The sequence below is a fragment of the Oryzias latipes genome, chromosome 8 (assembly GCF_002234675.1).
Source record: "Oryzias latipes chromosome 8, ASM223467v1".
In the NCBI taxonomy this organism is placed as follows: Eukaryota; Metazoa; Chordata; class Actinopteri; order Beloniformes; family Adrianichthyidae; genus Oryzias; species Oryzias latipes.
In genome coordinates this window covers 4,144,287-4,162,330 of record NC_019866.2, presented here as the reverse complement: position 1 = coordinate 4,162,330, position 18,044 = coordinate 4,144,287, and the positions used below count along the sequence as shown (strand labels likewise).

Sequence of the window (18,044 nt, the reverse complement as noted above, 5' to 3'; positions counted from 1 at the left end):
CACATTGAAAAGTGGACGCCCTTTGATGACGCAAGCATCCCTGATTTTAGTGGAAGCTTTTTTTGTCACTTAAACAGGTAAATATGTGTGTTTTGTTCGTTTTTAACACATTTGTGATGCATTCATACATTCAAAAATGATTTTGTCCTCCAAAATATAAACTAAGTTCGTTTATCAGCGTTGGAATGTTTTTGCACTTTCGTCTCGGCCTCGCAGCGGCCTTAAGTTAGCTACCTCTTAAGCTAATTCTGTCACATTCTAAATAGTTGTCTACTTTAAATGTTGCAATGTTAAACAATAGTAAGGTTTAACTGGCAAGAATGTATCTGCTCTAAAATATTGTAATTTAAAATTATTGTTGTTATATAATTGCTTATTTTTACGAGAACGATGTCACGTTAGCCTAGGCTAGCCCGGGGAATATAAAAACACGCAGGGTTAGGCGGCCCACATACGAACGATACCTTGTTGATCTGTACATTGTTGATGGCTTTCTTTGTTACACAAGTGACAGCAAAAATGTGATATAGTCTCACGCAAGTAAATAAAATTGGAGAAATTGTAAATGATTTAGTCCTAATGAATAAATACATTATGTATTGTTAAATACCCCCCCAAAAGAGCACACAAAAAAAAAAAAAAAAAACAGCAGCAAGCGTGGAGCAGGATTTTTGGCAAAGTAGATGTGGGATAAAACTCGGCGCTTTTATTATTAATGAGAATGCTGTTCCTTGCCAAAATAAAAACAGAATGAACATATTTTCTTACATGATTTTATGTTATTTTAACTAAACATATTTGGACATATTTAAAGATTCTGCTCATCCAGATAATGCAAGTCTTGTCAAGTAATATTTATCAAACCAACATGTTTTGTTGTTTTATTTACAGGAAAGCTATGAACTGGAATAAAGGTGGTTCGGGTGTGAAGCGGGGGTTTGGTTTTGGAGGCTTTTCCCTGGCAGGGAAGAAAGAGGAGTCCAGCCTTCCTCACAAATCTCACACAACATTTGGGGGCGCTGGATCGACTGGGGGATATGGGAAAGGCCAGCAGCTTCCGTCATTCTACAAAATAGGGACTAAACGAGCCAATTTTGACGAGGAAAATGCGTAAGTGAAGTGCATCTCCTTTAACTGTGCGGATATCAGCTGTACTTTAGGTTTGTTTATCTTTCCACTCTAGGTATTTTGAAGATGACGAAGAAGAGTCCAGTAGCAATGTGGATCTGCCTTACATTCCAGCCGAAAATTCCCCAACACGGCAGCAGATGAAGGCAGGCGGAGGCTCGGACAGTGAAGATGACCCGTTGGATGCCTTTATGGCAGAGGTTGAGGTGAGATGAAAATTGCGCTGAAACGTTACTGATCCGCTAATGTCAAATCAGCACTGAGTCTACATTAAAATGCCTAAAGCCTTCCTTAATGTAGAGCCACAAAATCTACGAGTTTGACCATAAAACAGTTTTTTTTAAAGCTATTTTTAAGCTATTTTTCCCAACAACCTACAAATAACTGTGTCTTGGGGGTCCAAGAACGTGTTTTTAATTGTATTATCATGTGAAAGTAAAATTTGTTGTTGTTTTTTTGGTCACAGAGCCAAGCAGCTCAAGACATGCAGAAACTGGAGGAGAAGGAGAAAGAGAAGAAGGCAAACAAGTAAGACTCAGCTATTTATTTAAGCATACAGACATATGTAAACACGTGCACGTTCTGCATGAGCATTCATACATACAAAAACACACGTGCTGTCAATTGATGCACATTTTTAATCGTGACTAATCGCATAACCTCTGTAGCTAACGCAAAATTAATTGTATATTTCTAGCTGTTTATTAATATAACTGTAAAATCCTATTTTTTATGTTTTTTTTATTTGCAGTCCAAGTTAAAAAGTTTGAAAACTTGATGCCTTAAACAAAACATTTAGTTTTGTAACACTAGAAATCTGAAAGATAAAATAGTTCAAAACAACACACCAGTATTTCCTGCGTTTAAAAGTCAATTTCATCACTAAAAGGAAGGAAATAAAATGTTAGTCAATTTAGTTTATAGCTACAAAAAAATGTGATCTCTAAACTCAAATAAACAGATATTTGGAAAAGTGTAGTTACTACAATACTCAGTTTTAAGCCCTTTCATAGGACTGTCGTGGAAAGAAATGCAACCAAGGTTGACACTGCTCTGTCTCTGGACAGTTGCTAAAGATTAGTAAAGCTGCAGGTGAGCACACCGGAAAGAGACAAGATCTGATTTTGGAGAAAATATCTAGTGACCAATTCAAATTCAATTCAATTCACTCTGAAAAAATCTTTTTTATACCCTTTCCTCTGTGTCTTTAATTTGTTTGATCAGAGAGACAAGCACGCAGATTCTTGTTTACTTGTTTACTGCAGAAAGTGTTTATTTTTAAAAGGTGCTTATGATCCTATTAAACATCAATCTAAATGTAAGTTAAAGACGTTTGTGGTTATGTTTTCTTTTGTAAAAATGACTTCTAAAATTATTGTTTTTAGCTTGTGATTAAGATGCAATCCAATCAAAAAAGTTGACGTTCCAAATATTTGATTTTACGCCATAAAAACGTAATAAAATTGAGAGCGTTAATACAAATACGTAAAACATATTTTTTTAACCCACCTCCTGCCCACACTTTAAAATGTCAGTTACTAAGGTTTCACAGCCACTACTGTGAAAAATCTATGCTTTTTGACATGTGGCTCAACTCAGGTAAGCTGACTCGTTTTAGCTGTGGTGGGGTGTGGGCTTCCTTTGGTGTATGAACAAGCCGCAGGGAAGTTTTTTTTCTCCGCTTTTCATTGCAGGGGTATACGTGATGACATTGAGGAAGAAGATGAGCAAGTGAGTGATGCCATCAACGTTTTTTAATCCATCACACTGCCGCTCACGTTGGTTGTCCATCTACGCTGGCTGATCTTATCAACTGCCCCGCTCTCCCCACTTTAGCCTTGAAGAATGCAATAAGAACGACTGTTTTAAAGTCATTTTTCAATGTTTTTTTCCCCACTAAAATGTAGACTGTTTGTAAGCTAAATGACTGCTTCCGACTTGAATATTTACCAGTTAAACAGTGATGTTTTTATATACTAATAAAAGAATTTGGGGAGCCTTTAGAATGTCGCTGCAAACTCACCTTTTCACATGGCTGTGTGAACTCTCTGCAGGAAGCCTACTTCCGCTACATGGCAGAGAATCCCACAGCAGGGCTAACCCAAGAAGAAGAAGAGGAAAATATCGACTATGACAGTGATGGAAACCCAATTCCCTCCACTACTAAAAAAATCATCCTGCCGCTTCCTCCTATCGACCACTCAGAGGTACAGCTTCATGTTGTCCATGTGCGTTGTCTACCGGATTTTTGTTTTCTGATTTTGCTGCTTTTTCTTTCTTTGCAGATAGATTACCCTCCATTTGAGAAAAACTTTTACAATGAGCACGAGGAGCTCAGTAGCCTCACTGGAAGTCAAGTGGTTGAATTAAGGCAGAAACTTAACCTGCGAGTAAGTACATCAGTCACTTTAAAACCTGAAATAAACCTCTTGTTTGTAAAATCTTAAATGATGATCCTTATATGTTTGCGCCAACATGGTGGGTTTTTGTCTTTTCTCCATGTTTGCTCTTTCCTTTTCTAAATAAGGTATCTGGCGCTGCTCCACCAAAGTTATGTACCAGCTTTGCCCACTTTGGTTTTGATGAGCAGTTGATGCACCAAATTCGAAAGTCTGAGTACACTCAACCCACACCGATTCAGTGTCAGGTACTGTGCAACTTTACAAAAGACGTGCAGCTGAAAATGTCTTCTAGAATAGCTGCATGCGGACTCCTGGCTCTGATCTGGTTCCAGGGTGTGCCGATTGCTCTGTCCGGACGGGACATGATTGGGATTGCCAAAACCGGCAGCGGTAAAACGGCAGCGTTTATCTGGCCCATGCTGGTCCACATCATGGATCAGAAGGAACTGGAACCTGGAGAGGGACCCATCGCAGTCATTGTTTGCCCCACGAGAGAGCTTTGTCAGCAGGTAAGCGATCAGATCAGACGATTTTAAAAGATTTCCTCTGAAGGTGGCGGACTCATTGATTATCCAACTGCGTTTCCTAGATCCATGCCGAATGTAAGCGTTTTGGAAAAGCTTACTCGTTGCGTTCCGTGGCTGTTTATGGAGGAGGCAGCATGTGGGAGCAGGCTAAGGCCCTTCAGGAGGGAGCAGAGATTGTCGTGTGCACTCCAGTAAGTAACTTGTTCCGGATTTGTGTAAAAACCTCTCAGTTCTTGCGGAAACGACGGGTTTTCTCTCATGTGCATTTCTACAGGGACGTCTGATCGACCATGTGAAAAAGAAAGCAACGTCCCTTCAGAGAGTGACATACCTGGTGTTTGATGAAGCTGACCGGATGTTTGATATGGGCTTTGGTGGGCTGACATTTTCAATGTTTTAACGAAAATTCTGTTTACAATTTGAGTGTTTTCATTTAAATGAGTAACATAAATTTTGGATTTGCCTTTTAGAATATCAGGTCAGATCCATTGCAAGTCACGTTCGTCCCGACAGGCAGAGTATGTGATTTCCCTTTTTTTTATACATTTTTGATATAAATTGCATTATTTAATAGACCGAACTTCCCTCGCAGCCCTTCTGTTCAGCGCTACATTTCGAAAGAAGATTGAGAGATTGGCGAGGGACATTTTAGTGGATCCTATTCGTGTGGTACAGGGAGACATCGGAGAGGTAGCCACGTTTTTCCACAAATATTTTACGTTTAACCATATTTTATGTTTAGACACACAGACAATTTGCTGCTTGTCTAAAAGTGTTCATGTTAAGTTGATGACTTAAATAAAAAAAAAAAAGTAAAAATATATTTTGGAGCAAATGCAGATTGTCTGAAATAAACACAAAAAAAGCTTTTTTTGTACTTCCCTCTCCTCCCCCAACAAGGCCAACGAAGACGTGACTCAGGTTGTGGAAATACTCCTCAGTGGGTCAGACAAATGGGCTTGGCTGACTCGGCGGTTGGTCGAGTTCACTTCAGCCGGCTCGGTCCTCATTTTTGTCACCAAGAAGGCGAACAGCGACGAGCTAGCTGCGAACCTGACGCAGGAGGGTTACAGCCTTGGCCTCCTGCATGGAGACATGGACCAGAGCGAGAGGAACAAAGTCATCAGCGACTTCAAAAAGAAGAACTTGCCCATCCTGGTGGCCACTGATGTTGCTGGTATGTTTGGAGAGTGACTTTTGTGATTTCTTTGTGTCCGTTTTATTGCTTTTAAATCTGTACTACATTTAAGAAGGGGATCTTAAAAAAGGGGAGGGGGGCTTGAAATTGTTTTGTGGTTACATTCCTTCATTTTGTGTGCCCAGCTCGCGGTCTGGACATTCCCTCCATTCGCACGGTGGTGAACTATGACGTGGCGCGGGACATCGACACTCACACACACAGGATAGGTCGAACTGGGCGCGCTGGAGAGAAAGGCGTGGCCTATACCCTGCTAACCAACAAAGACACATCATTTGCTGGAGATCTTGTGCGGAATTTGGAAGGAGCAAACCAAGCGGTATCTAAAGAACTGATGGATTTAGCCATGCAGGTGAGATGATCAAAGCCGAGGACTGAGGGTTCTGTATGCTGGAGGTCTGGTTCTTAACACAGCCTTTTTTGGGATTTTGTCCAGAATCCCTGGTTCAGGAAGTCCCGCTTTAAGGGGGGTAAAGGGAAGAGGCTGAACATCGGCGGGGGTGGCCTCGGCTACAAAGAGAGACCAGGACTGGGAGCTGAGAGCTCTGTGAGTTACCAAACACTGTTTTGGAAAACTGCATAATTTCATCTATATTTCTAAAATCAGATAGAAAGAAATGTGAGATGTTGTCACATTGCAGGATCGTAGCATCAGCAGCAGTTTGCCTTCAGCCAGTAGCTTTGACGGTTACAGCAAACCAACCACCGGAGCTATGGGGGATCGCATGTCTGCATTGAAACAAGCCTTCCAGGTACGCTCCGTGTTTAGTTCTTTACATATCGGTGTCGTGCCACAATTATTTCTCTTCGTCTGCTTTCTTTTTGCTTTTAAGTTAGATAAAGGTCTGGTATTTGGATGGAATTATTCTAGACAGTCCCAATCACTCCCAACTGTATTTTTCTTCTTTGGTCAAACTGTTTTCCAGTGCTCTTTTAAAGATGATTGTGCAGCCAAAATCCAAAAGCCTGTTTTGTTTTTAGGACAGATTTTCTGCAGAGCAGCTGGAGCTCATTAGAAATTCGCTTTTACATTCAACTAACAAATGACCACATTAGGCTATATGCACATGCTACTTCCTTATTCAGTGTAAGTAATTTTAGGTTTAGATTCCTTTAGCGGAAACGTGTGGCATACAGGAAAATGGTTGGGGCTTTAGAGTTTTCTAGATATCTTTTGGAGCTCCCTAAAGTCACACAAAAAAAAAAAAGGAAATCTGGCTCTAGAAGGACATCGGCTGGTCATAACTTGTAAGCCTGTTTTCAGGACCTGTTATTGCAGTGTCAATGTCAGCCGCAGTAATGTCAACAAGCGGGTCTAGACTAGAACAAGCGACAGAAACGGAGCATGCGACATGTAGACATGTAACAAAAAATACTGTCTTTAGAAACTCAACACCTCTGCAAAAACACAAACATACATATATACTGCAATTCTTTCATCTCCAAGTCTGCGACATCCGTACATCCGAAAGCCATCATCTGCTCTTCCCGGTAATTTATTCCCAGACAGCAGGACGTACGGCATTAAGCAAGTTCCCTTCAAAAAGAACAGACACGGCTCCTCTTCTTAAGAATTGAAAGCTTTATAAGGGATTTTTGCCAAATATTATATCCCACTTCTTTTCTAACTCGCCATATCTGTTGGGAAAAGAGTGGAAACTTAATGAGTTTACATTTAGCGGATGCTGCTCATTCAGGGACACAGCAATGGCAGCTTGATGTCTTGATCTTTTTGTTGTCATCGTGTAAACACACGACAAGCGAACATAGTGCAAAGCAACAAACAAAAGTCAATGAACACAGACCGGTTCTGTTTTCTGAGAATCTGCGTATGAACTTAGCCGCAAGCGGGAGCCACTCGGCAGTCTCATTTTTAACTAAAAATACGTCGCACAGTTTTAAACTAAGAAATATTGGTTACATGGGTTTCAAGTAACATCTCTTGAATGACGTTTGACGTAAAGAATTTATTGGTTCTCTTTTGCCTCCCAGCTGATCACTTATGGTGTGTTTTTTTATTTATTTATTCCAGGCTCAGTATAAAAGCCACTTTGTAGCTGCATGCAGCGGTCCTCCAAAGCTCAGCGCCAAGTCCAGCAGCACCTCCGGCTGGACCAGCGCCGGCAGCCTGAGCTCCGTCCCAACAGAAGCTGCCAACGGGTCAGAACGCTCTCAGATGGCCAACTTTGCCATGGCTGGTTTCACCAGTGCCGGCTCCCTGAGCTCGGTGCCCCCCATCCCCAGCAGTCCACAGCACAGCAACGCCACCCCGGCACCCCCCTCCCCAAAGGAGAGCTCGCGAGACAGACACGGGGAGGAGCGGGGGCGCTATGAAGACAGTCATCGCCACAGCGACAGAAGTGATAGGCATAGTGGAGACGATCGCTACGGAGATCGGGATCGCCGCGGAGACAGGGATCGGGACCGACACGGGGACCGGGATCGCCACGGCGGCGGCAGCCGCCACAGCGACAGCCGTAATGGCGACGGAAGCAAGAGAGATCGAGAAGACGGCAGGAGTGATAGAGATGGAGGAAACAGGAGGAGCGGAGAAGGAAGGGACAGAGATGACAGCTTTGCGGTCCCTGACCCACCAAAACGGAGAAAAAGCAGATGGGACAGCTAAGGAAAGCATTAGCAAACGTTATAATATCATTTTTGTGCTACCAAATATTTGCTCCATAAGAAATTTATAGCTGTAGCAGGACAGATGCTGGCACAAGCACAAATCTAAGAGAGCTGTTCACTTGAAATGGAGTGAACTTGTCCTAAAAATCCGTCAGGTTGGTTAAGATCTAACTGTTTGCTCTGAAACCACGTTTGCTCCAATGACTGCTTCAAGACAGCCATTGTACATATGCCATCCAGGCTGCTATCACTGTAAGTCAAGCAATAGAGTTGTAATGAAAAATGTTGTCTGTGAATTAAAAAAAAACAAAATCCAGTTTGACATGTGTTATCACTTGTTCATGAACCCCTAATTTCCTGTGTTGCTTTCAAAGCTGGTTTACTAAGAGGTTTTCATTGAAGTCATATTATTTACAAATAAATCCACATATCAAGACAACACAGTGTTGCTCGTCTTACATTTTAGTCCCATGGCATGTGGTCTTGTCCTTGTTTGCTTGTTAATCCAACTTTTCTTGGAGCTTTTAGGTGGTTGGAAGGTAAAAAATAGTTTTATTTCAAACATATAAAAACAACATTTATACACTTGCTGATAACAATTATTCAAATGAGTTTCTATTTGAGAGGAGAAAAATAAACATGTTTGAAAAGGAGAAAACTAGCTGATTTAAAGCCAATTTGTTTTAATTCTGGTGTCAGGTTGTGTTATGATGTAAATGAAGAACAGAATGGGCCAATTTTCTCTGACTTGGCATGCTGGAAGTCGGATAAAACTAGATAAAGCTCTAAATTTAGTTTTGTTATTGGCTGCAAATTTAAATTTGAGCTGTTTGTGTATGCCTAGCTCAAGTATTCCCTCCAGTGTTATGCATGTAATTTGTTTGCATTTTCTTGTGAAGGTAGTAAAAAAATAAATGTGTTTAAAAACATATTTTTTTAAATGTAGCCATCTCAAATAATTAGTCAATGTAACATGAATAGATCCAAAATACAGCCAATACATTTTGAGGCCAAAATGTAAAAAAATAAATAAAAAATTAAATCGTGTAAAAGCCCCTTATTCGGTTATGGATGGGGTTTTTCCGATAGACCCTGAACGCACCCAGAACAGATGAGAACCAATGGCGCGCGACATCCTGCCGGAGGAAAAACGACTGTTCTGTTGAAAAACCGAGACGGGGAGCGAAGCTGCTCTACAAACTCGCCCGGCACTGAGCTCAGCTCTCACCGCTGCGCCTCTCATACAGCGAGGGTACATTTCTGCACTAGTTTGACGCCAATTAGTGATTTCTCGGCCCGTTATAGCGCACAGATGGTGAGTGGTGCTTTTTCTCGTCTTCTGCTTCTCACCGTGCCCGACTCGACTGCAGTCTCTCTCCTCTCTCTCTCTGCAGTCTCTCATCTGCCCGTTTTGTTGTGTGCGATGAGGTGATGGTGTCTCTGTACCTAGTAAACGTTCAGGTGTTGTTTCTATAGAGTACAACGTGAACATATGTGCAAAAAGTGAAGAAAAAAAATTCAGATTTTTTCCCCTGGTATTTAAACGCCCGCCGCCGTGCTCAGCAAAATGCTAACAGTCTCTGTTTTTTGCTAGCTTGATGGCTAATTAATACATCAAACACATTTAAGTTTTAATCGTGCTCGTTATCTAATCTTTCCATCTTTTTTTCTTTAATTTGCATATGTTTAGTTGTATTCTATACAAGTTTTGTTTTTATTTCATATCACTATGAAATAAAACAGGTGTTCCGTTACTGATTCTAGCTAATTTACATAATTTATTTACTAGTAGCCAGAACATTAAGGGTTTTCCTTGACAATTTAATTAATATCCATTTTTAATCTTGTGTTTTTAGAATGAATCATGGTAAACATTTAAGTATTCATCATTTCATTGCAAGTTTGATCACAACAAAATTGAAATAAATCAATAAAATAACTGCAGGATGTTTCAAACACAGTCCAATATTACAGCTATGATGAAATAATTTAGCTTTTATTCTGAAAATCTCTCCTGTTTTGTGGTTGAGTTGGATATTAGGGTCATTTGCTGTAAAAGTTCCACTTCAGTTGATGATTAAATGAATAAACAAATAGATTTTTGGCTTTAGATCCAAACAGAAGCTGATGAAGATGTAGATGTTTGCTTTGTGAAACCACTTTTTATCTGTGTGAAGGACCGCAGTGGTGGTCATTTGTGGCCATATGGTTACAGAGCTTAACATGTTTTCATTTCCTGTCTCTCTATCACTATCTGTCCCCCTGAGAGAGTTGAAGGCACAGATTAAACCCCTCCTATTGGCTCCAAAGTGTTATTATCCCGCTCAGTTTGGGCTCATTCTTGGCCTGCATTAGGTTTCTGCATACCTTCTTCAGAAGTAAATGATGGGTTTATGTTCAGTGTTACCGTCAAACAGGTTGTGCAGTTTATAATTTTTTTTTCTTTAGAGTTTGGCTATTTAAAATCCAAAAGAATATATATTTTTTTGCCTGAATAGAACAAATACTTTTTATGGGTTTACTGTCTTTTTTTTTATTTTTTTAAATTTTTTTTTAGGCACACTTCTATGTATTTCTATTTATTTATTTATATTTATTTATTATGTTTTGCAAGTCAAATTAGTGCTTTGAGGAAACGGTTCTCTGTACTGGGGGAAAAAAATGCCCCCCAGGGCATAACGATAACTAAAGTTTCAGCATGAAGGCTTTCGGCCTGACGGATGCTACCTCTGTTATTCACTTTTATCAAAAATATGTACTTTTTGAGGGAAATTTAGAAAACTTAAAGCGAATTTAAAATGTTGGGCACCTTAACCAGTACAAGAAACTTTTCACAGCTGCAGGACAAAAGTGTTAAATGTGGCAAATGATCAAAAACACTTAAAATTTCCTAAAAACTAAAATAAAAGAACCAATCAACCTAATCATTTAGCGATGAGATCTTTTCTTGTCCTGGACATCAGCGAGGCTTGTGATGGAAATGTTACTCTACGAGCCCAGCCGATATTTGCATGTTCACCTTTGTTTTGTTTAGTTGTGTTTTCTGGGACCACATGAGACTTGTTGAAGACCAAATTTCACTCCTGGAGGCCAATTTTCTTGATCATATTTGAGCTGTTTCCCTCCAACCGTCTGAGATGTTGCAGCAGTTCCTCGTGTCGAGTCGACACAAGCTTGCAGCACATTCTTACACAACAAGCCCCCGCTGGCTTTCTTCTCCTACATTTTGTGGAGATAACATATAAAATCCAAATAGTTCTGCATGTCAGCACAGACTGGTAACCTGTATCTGCTTCTCCGAAGCATCTCTCCCCTAAAACGGTCTCAAAATGATAAGAGGATCAAAAAGGCTTTTATTTTGGACTTTCAAACCATTTTCTTTAATGAGGAAGTACATTTTTTGCAAAGGCTTTGTGCCATGACATTTTTGAAAGCTAAGCACGATGTTCACCACAATGAACAAGTTAAAAAAAAAACCTGCATCATCTTCTCCATCTAATAGAAGATGTGTGGAAACAAGTGTAATGTTTCACGTTTTAAAAGTAAAATAAAACACAAGAAAGCACAGATGATGGATTGAACTTGTAGAGATTGTTTTGTTCTTAATCACTGCATTTTTAGAAATATATAAAAAAATCTTTATCTTAGTGCTTTTAAAAATCGATTTTTATTTATTTTTAGATCTAAGGAAACGGTGATCAGCAGGTTATTTCAAACCTTGTTTATCCTGCTGTAACACAACTTGGTGAAGGTTTGTCTGAATGTTTGACAGGAAGTTGAAACAGGTTTCTGTCTGCTGACAGCACAGTCGTGCAGACATGCAACAGAGAAGCGCTCGGTAAGGTTTCTACTGAGACATGGAAGGTAAAAAAGGGAAGAGAAGTGGCAGAACTGCCTGCTGATGTGATTACGCTGCATTCCCATCCGTACCACTGAAACCAGTTCTCCAGCTGCTCAGATACCTAAACTCACACTTGGTTTATGATTTCAGAAAAATGTGGAATTTCTTCGTGACTTTTTAAAGGTGAAATATTCATCTCGGGTGTTTTTAAATTCCCAGGAAGTGTTTTTATTTGTTCAGAAGTAGCGACTTATCAGTTAGGGTCATAACTTAGGTCTACATGTAAAAAAAAAAAAAAAAAGAAATACTGTTTGCTTAACATTTTAACTGATTGACAGCTAATCAAGAAGTATCTTAGTGGTGTTGGAGTTGAAAGAGTGCAGTTCTTCTTGTTTGTGTTTCTCCGAACACCAAAACAATGATCCTTTTTCTAAAAATATCAAATAAAGACCCTATTTTGGAAAAATTACTCGACACATGTCAGCACAGGGTCTGTCTTCCCTTTAAAGGTCTTGAAAATGTAAATATTACTCTTCTTGGTTGAAGCTGTTGACTTGACTTTTACAGTCCATCCAAAAGCTGATGGAAAAATGTTTGTGGAGCAGGAGAAGGATCTAATAAACCGGGAAGACAAAGTGGAGCTGTTCTGGTGTCTGTGCAGCTTCAACAAAGAACAATGCTTACCAGAACCTACAGACATATACTTTTGACTCGGTTTTTTGTGATCTTTTTTTTTTTTGAAGGAATCTTTGCGCTTTTTCTCCATTTTTATGAATAATTTTTGGGAAAATAATGCTGGAAATATTTTTAAAAACATCGTTTTCTGCGGTTAAAAGATTCCAAATTGGATGGATTTGTACACAAATTGGGTTTTTTAATGTCACCAGCTACAACAATACTTTATCATTGATCAAACAAATTCTAGCTTATTGAAGCTCTCAAACATGTTAGTAATCCAGAGTTTGTCTAATGGTTTGTCTGGACAAATAGAAAGAAAATGGTAACGTGTTGTTATCTGGAAAGCAAACACAACCCCTCACTGGTTGACATGTGCAGGTGTGATTAAATCTGCAGTGAGGGCTCAGTATGAGTCGCCGATACTGTGAGCTTAGCGTTGAAGCTTTGCTGCAAGACGATTTGAAAGCTGAAAGTGTTCTTTGTTTGCTAAGATGACCACAATCCAGCCTCTTACACGCTGTTGCTCCACAGTTCAAAACGGTTTCAGGTGCAGCAGCGTTGGTTCATCACGCCACAAACTCTGAGCAGGAACACCTTGCTCTGTGGAACCGGCAGTTTGAAATCGCACATATACCACACCAATATTGGTTTTACTGACAGTTAAACATCCCATAATCATTTTTAGCGGGCAGTTCAATTGAAATAAAGAAAACTAGTGCTTGAATTACAGCTGAGGAAAGAAGATATCACAACTACTTCCTGCCACATTTGAGCTGCTTGGTGGAAGCTGAAACTCGTGTACATATAAGGCAAAAAGAGCAGATGGCACCAGCCAATCAAATTGATCAAACACGTTTACCTCCATCATTGCGACTAAACGTGCCTTTTACCTCTTTTTGAAGAAAACATTGTCAAACTTGTTGCATCTTTATTTGTATGCAACACGCCACGATTAATGTCATACACTGAAATATTTTGCAGGTCTTCCATTTAAATAATTTACTAACGAAGTATTGTGAGAAGTTTTCAGTCAGATCCACTGTCAGTTGTGTTAAATAAAATTGGGGTGATTAAACGCTTCATTTTTGGGCTTTTTTATTTTTTGCTTTCCTGCATCAAGAGGAAGTGGTTTAGCATGCAGCCTGTTAGACAAACAGAAAAGAGTGATCTTTGTATCTAGCAACAACAAATGAGCTGTTCTCCAGGGGAAAAAATGCTGCAAAGGCAGCCGGCTCGCTGGTGGGACTGGATCTAAAGGAAACGGCAAAACATGGCTGTGGATTCACTTATCATTTCCAAACATGAGTTTAACCGCAGTAATGTTCCTTCCCGTCCAGCGGAGATGAAGTCAGTTAAAAAAAAAAAAAAAGAATGATGGACTCAGACAATCAATAAACATAATTTACATTGAATTTTACAATTCTGGAAGGTTTTAGAGCAATGGTTTGCATCAGTGAGCAGGAAGTGCGTTAAAGTGGCCTAAACAGACATGCACTGCATTAATAAGCCTTTTGTCTGGACAATAAACAATCTTTTCCAACTAGATGCGTCACATTTAGACTGACATATTTGCTTAACTTTGTTCCCACAGTCTTTGAAAAGAAGCGTTTAAATATTGTAATCTCTTTGCTGAACAGTCTTTTCTGTTTCTTTGCCCGTTACTTTTCCTACTTGAGCGTCAATAAATTATCGATTGGAGTTGGAAGAGCTTGCCTGCAAAATAACAGCTGTTCTGTTTACTTTGTTCTTTTCCTGGACCCTAATAAAATGGCCCTTTTCCTGATCAAATCTTTGTTTCCTTGTGCAACATGGGCATAGGTTATTCTCCCGCGTTACTAATCCACCGTCTCCAGATTCAGCCAAACTGCTTTACATAACAAGCTTTCAGCAGAGTCAGCGCTGGACTTTTCCCCTGCCTTATTTCCCAGTTCGATGCGAGTTTTTCACTTGCCAGTCAGCTTCACATAAAGTCTTTTTACGCTGAAGGAATCACTTCAGAAAAGCCTTCATCCTCATCTTCAGTTTGCAATTCAAAGCATCAGTCATAGTGGTAACCGCAGAAAATCGACGAATTTACATAATCATAGAGTTTATTACAAAATATTTTCATAAACCGGCCCCAGAACTCGGCGAGGAAGCTCCCAACGTTTGCAAAGAGCACATATTGTTCTTTACTTCAGACCGGTTCTGGACTGTTGTGCTGTGCTGATGGCGGTTGGATGCAGAACAAACAGAAGGCACCTGATCCTCTCCCTGGGGTGCTAAAAGACAGATGGAAAGAATGGAAACTGGGGGGCGAGAAATGGATCAGAATGACAGTACAAACGGACGCATCGGTAAAGAGAGGACGCCACGCCATTTCTGAACCTCTTCAGTTGCTTGGAATTTGATAGGACACATATGTAAGCAAACACCAGTGCTCCTAAAAATGCAGGTTCGGACTAAAAGCGGGTTCTAAAGGTGGTACACGTTTTACATCTTTATTCCATAAAGGTTTTTTCTTTTCCAGGAGACCAGAAACGCCACTGAGGAAAAGCCTGTCCAGCGGTCCAAGGTATAGTTTGTCTTTCCATTTCCATAACAGATTTATTGTTTCCAGTTTTTAGGCCAAGGTCATAACTGCCCTTACGAGTGCATCATAAACCTCCGTAAACCTGTAGAGGGAAATCGTTTGCTTGTATTCTACCGGCATGCGGCGAGCAACAGGTCATCACAAAGACTTAAACAAGGCGTAAGTGGTTGAGGTGGAGTAGGTGAGACGCAGGCGTGTTGTACACATTATTAATTTTTCAAACCCTGCGCACAGCACAAGGAGGCAATTAGTGCTGTTCAAGTGATGAGTGTGGACTCCTAGGAAATGAGACTATCAGAGCGTAGTTTGTGTGGCCGTCCTACAGACACTTGCGTATGACGTAGACACGCTGTGTGTTTAGCATTTGCACAACGTCAGTAAGGAGCCAGTACTCACACTTTGATAAAAGCTAGTGCGGCGTAAGGACACCGTACGACGGCATCACCACTAGCTCATAATGGTCTCCAACTTGCATTTAGTTTTTCAAATACTTCCCGATTCCCCTTTTACCACACTCAAGGCAATCTTTACGATGTCTCTTAAGTCGGGCCTGAGGGGAACTGGAAGGCACACCTGTGCTCCCATTAAGATGCAGCTGCTCCTGTTTATGACCCTCTATGGGCCCGGACAACCCGAGAACCGGCAGCAGCGTACGGGTCAACCCCCGTGTGTTTCTCGTGCTTCACTCCACTTTGGTCACTCAGTGATCTCTTTTGCTGTGCTCGGCTTGCGCCTAAAGTTTGCGTCCGCTGCCAGTCTTTCATAGAGCATGAAAATTTGCTGCTTGATTCTTGTCTAAAAATGTGTTCATAAGCTTGACGCGTGTGGGAGGAGCTACAAAGTTTTCAGCCTCATTCCTACATGGAAGCATTGACTTGGTGCTTCCAAGGAAAAAATAAGAATAGAATCATGAAGTCCATGAGTAGAACAACGAGCTCTATGCTGGTTTTGGACTTTACCCGCTGAATCCCTGATGGGTTGACGTGACGCATATTCTTCACCGCAGTTTTAGATATTTGAACTCTGGATGCATCGCAACGTCCGAATGGTGCTGCTGCCAGACCACCGCGCCACGCCTGACCCTCAAAGTGGGCTACAGGATCTCTGATCGCGTCTGTACATTGATGCCTCTGATGTGAAACTCGCGTACGGTGTGAACGTAGCGTTAGAAGATCAAACTTTACTGCAACAATTTTTTTTCTTTTTCTTTTTGCGAGCTCTCACTTTGCTGTGATGTAACGCTGTGTGTCTGTGTGCTTCTGGACGCAGTCTTTTAGTTTTAAGACCCAGAAGGAAGTGTGCACATCATGTGAGAAGACGGTCTATCCAATGGAGAGATTGGTGGCCAACGACCAGGTCTTCCATCTGTCTTGTTTCTGCTGCAAACACTGCAACGCCAAACTCAGGTGTGTACACTGTGTGTTTTTGTTTGAATATCTCGTCCTCCATGCTTGTACTTAACAGTATTTCTTTCTCTTTCCCCCTTTGATAGCCTTGGCACCTTTGCAGCCCTTCAAGGAGAGTTTTACTGCAAACCCCACTTCCAGCAGCTTTTCAAAAGCAAAGGAAACTATGACGAGGGCTTTGGACGCAAGCAACACAAAGAGCTGTGGGCCTCCAAGGAGACAGATAATATAACAAAGACACCATGATCCCGTCTGCCTGTATGCCGCCCCAGATCTGCCTTTTATTTTCTGCTTAACTTCTCTAGTTTTCCTTTTAACAGTGACTACAGAAATGCACTCTTTTTGAACGCCATCACACAATTCTTTTATTGCCTTTTTCTGTTTTATTTTCCAATTTCCACTTTAATATTGGTTGATTGTGACCAAAAAGCCTTCTCTGGTATGCAAAGTAACAAAACTCCTCTTAAATGGTTTCTGTTTGACTTTTCTCCATAATTTGCTTCATGTTTTCTTTTTTTTTATAAGATAGTCGTATGCTCGTATAAATTTCCTGCATTTAGAGCATGCACTCAGGTCAACCTTTACACAAGAATGAAGTTTAAAGTTATAAATAAAAGATCATCCTCTGCAGTAGGAAAGCCTGTTAGACAGCTCTGCCAGTCAAAGTTAATTTCAGGAGCAAACAGGGTACCCTGTAAGAATTGTGCACACCGGCAACAGCTCACCTCATGTTTTGGTTTCAATATTTATCTCTATAAATCTCAGCCCCTGATTCCCACTTTAAGACGGCATTAGCCCCTACCCCCTGCATGTGGACCGGGTCCCAAAAGCCGTGTCTTCTGATGGTCTTTCGTGTCGTGGACGGTTCGGTTCCATGGATGAACAGCAAACAGTTTTGAGAGCTTGTTCCTCCCTGTGCTTTTTAATGTACAAATGTTGATGTAATTGTCAGCGTGTGTATAGTGTCAACATAGCGTTGTAGTTTGTGGTTGGTGAACAGCCCCCCCCGTACTGTACTTGTGGTGCACAAACGTTTATTATATATAGGCAGGATGTTGGAAAATGACTCAAAGGTGCACAAAAGCCCCTGAATCCAAAAAATCTTTATTAAAAGGACCCACTCCGATCATCCTTTGAGCTATTTTTAAAGTGTTCCCAGTGGTCTTTTAATTATGAACATGCAGGGTTTTTTTTAAAACAAAATCAACAAACCTGTTTTCTGAGACAGTTTCTGCAGAGCGGCAGGAATTCAGTAGCTGAGAGCTCTCTGTTCACATGCTCGCCCACTAGCTTACAGCCTCTCACACCCCAAGATTACTGGTGCAACAAAAATGGCGTGCATCATTGAAGGAAAACAAAGACGTACATTGATCTATTTGTCTGCAAGTGGATGCATCAGAATGGAGCCCAATGTGAATAAAGAAAAACTCAGAAATGCAGCTTTAAGCTTAATATTCATTATATGTGTCCTCCATCATCAGAAAAATGCCACAACGGAGTGGGTCTTTAACAGATTAGGGCAAATGTTTAAGTATTTACCCAGAATGGAGCCTCCCAATTGTGCTCCTTTTGTTCTTCATGCATGCAGGCTCTTGGTGTATTGTGATGGTTTCTCCCTTTTAGCTGTATTCATACACTTTGGTACTTTATTAGGACATTAACGT

At 40.7% G+C, this 18,044-nt stretch overlaps 2 protein-coding genes across 3 annotated transcripts; both read left to right on the top strand.

Moving 5' to 3' along the window:
* ddx42 (DEAD-box helicase 42) lies at positions 1-8,317 on the top strand. The gene is made up of 18 exons (XM_004071188.4): positions 1-77; positions 892-1,110; positions 1,184-1,334; positions 1,595-1,656; positions 2,823-2,859; positions 3,183-3,335; positions 3,414-3,518; positions 3,656-3,775; positions 3,863-4,039; positions 4,120-4,248; positions 4,332-4,431; positions 4,528-4,575; positions 4,650-4,747; positions 4,958-5,234; positions 5,381-5,607; positions 5,692-5,802; positions 5,897-6,007; positions 7,288-8,317. Exons 2-18 carry the CDS (start codon positions 899-901, stop codon positions 7,879-7,881), a joined length of 2,712 nt encoding a protein of 903 aa, XP_004071236.1. The 5' UTR covers positions 1-77; positions 892-898; the 3' UTR covers positions 7,882-8,317.
* A 664-nt stretch (positions 8,318-8,981) lies between these two features.
* limd2 (LIM domain containing 2) lies at positions 8,982-17,573 on the top strand. Of its 2 annotated transcripts, XM_004071187.4 has the most exons (4): positions 8,982-9,198; positions 14,912-14,956; positions 16,244-16,380; positions 16,467-17,573. In XM_004071187.4, exons 1-4 carry the CDS (start codon positions 8,995-8,997, stop codon positions 16,624-16,626), a joined length of 546 nt encoding a protein of 181 aa, XP_004071235.2. In that variant the 5' UTR covers positions 8,982-8,994; the 3' UTR covers positions 16,627-17,573. The 2 variants fall into 2 exon arrangements, with proteins under 2 accessions (XP_004071235.2, XP_020560746.1); XM_020705087.2 differs by lacking the exon at positions 14,912-14,956.
* The last annotated feature ends 471 nt before the right edge of the window (positions 17,574-18,044 follow it).

What these genes read in the sequence shown, in the direction of transcription:
- ddx42 (XM_004071188.4), top strand. Translation starts at nt 899, where the DNA reads ATGAACTGGAATAAAGGTGGTTCGGGTGTGAAGCGGGGGTTTGGTTTT. An exon ending in CTCCTATCGACCACTCAGAG is followed by an intron (nt 3,336 to 3,413) that starts GTACAGCTTCAT and finishes CTTTCTTTGCAG; the next exon opens with ATAGATTACCCTCCATTTGA. An exon ending in GGTGGCCACTGATGTTGCTG is followed by an intron (nt 5,235 to 5,380) that starts GTATGTTTGGAG and finishes TTGTGTGCCCAG; the next exon opens with CTCGCGGTCTGGACATTCCC.
- limd2 (XM_004071187.4), top strand. Translation starts at nt 8,995, where the DNA reads ATGAGAACCAATGGCGCGCGACATCCTGCCGGAGGAAAAACGACTGTT. An exon ending in CCCGTTATAGCGCACAGATG is followed by an intron (nt 9,199 to 14,911) that starts GTGAGTGGTGCT and finishes TTTCTTTTCCAG; the next exon opens with GAGACCAGAAACGCCACTGA. An exon ending in CACTGCAACGCCAAACTCAG is followed by an intron (nt 16,381 to 16,466) that starts GTGTGTACACTG and finishes CCCCTTTGATAG; the next exon opens with CCTTGGCACCTTTGCAGCCC.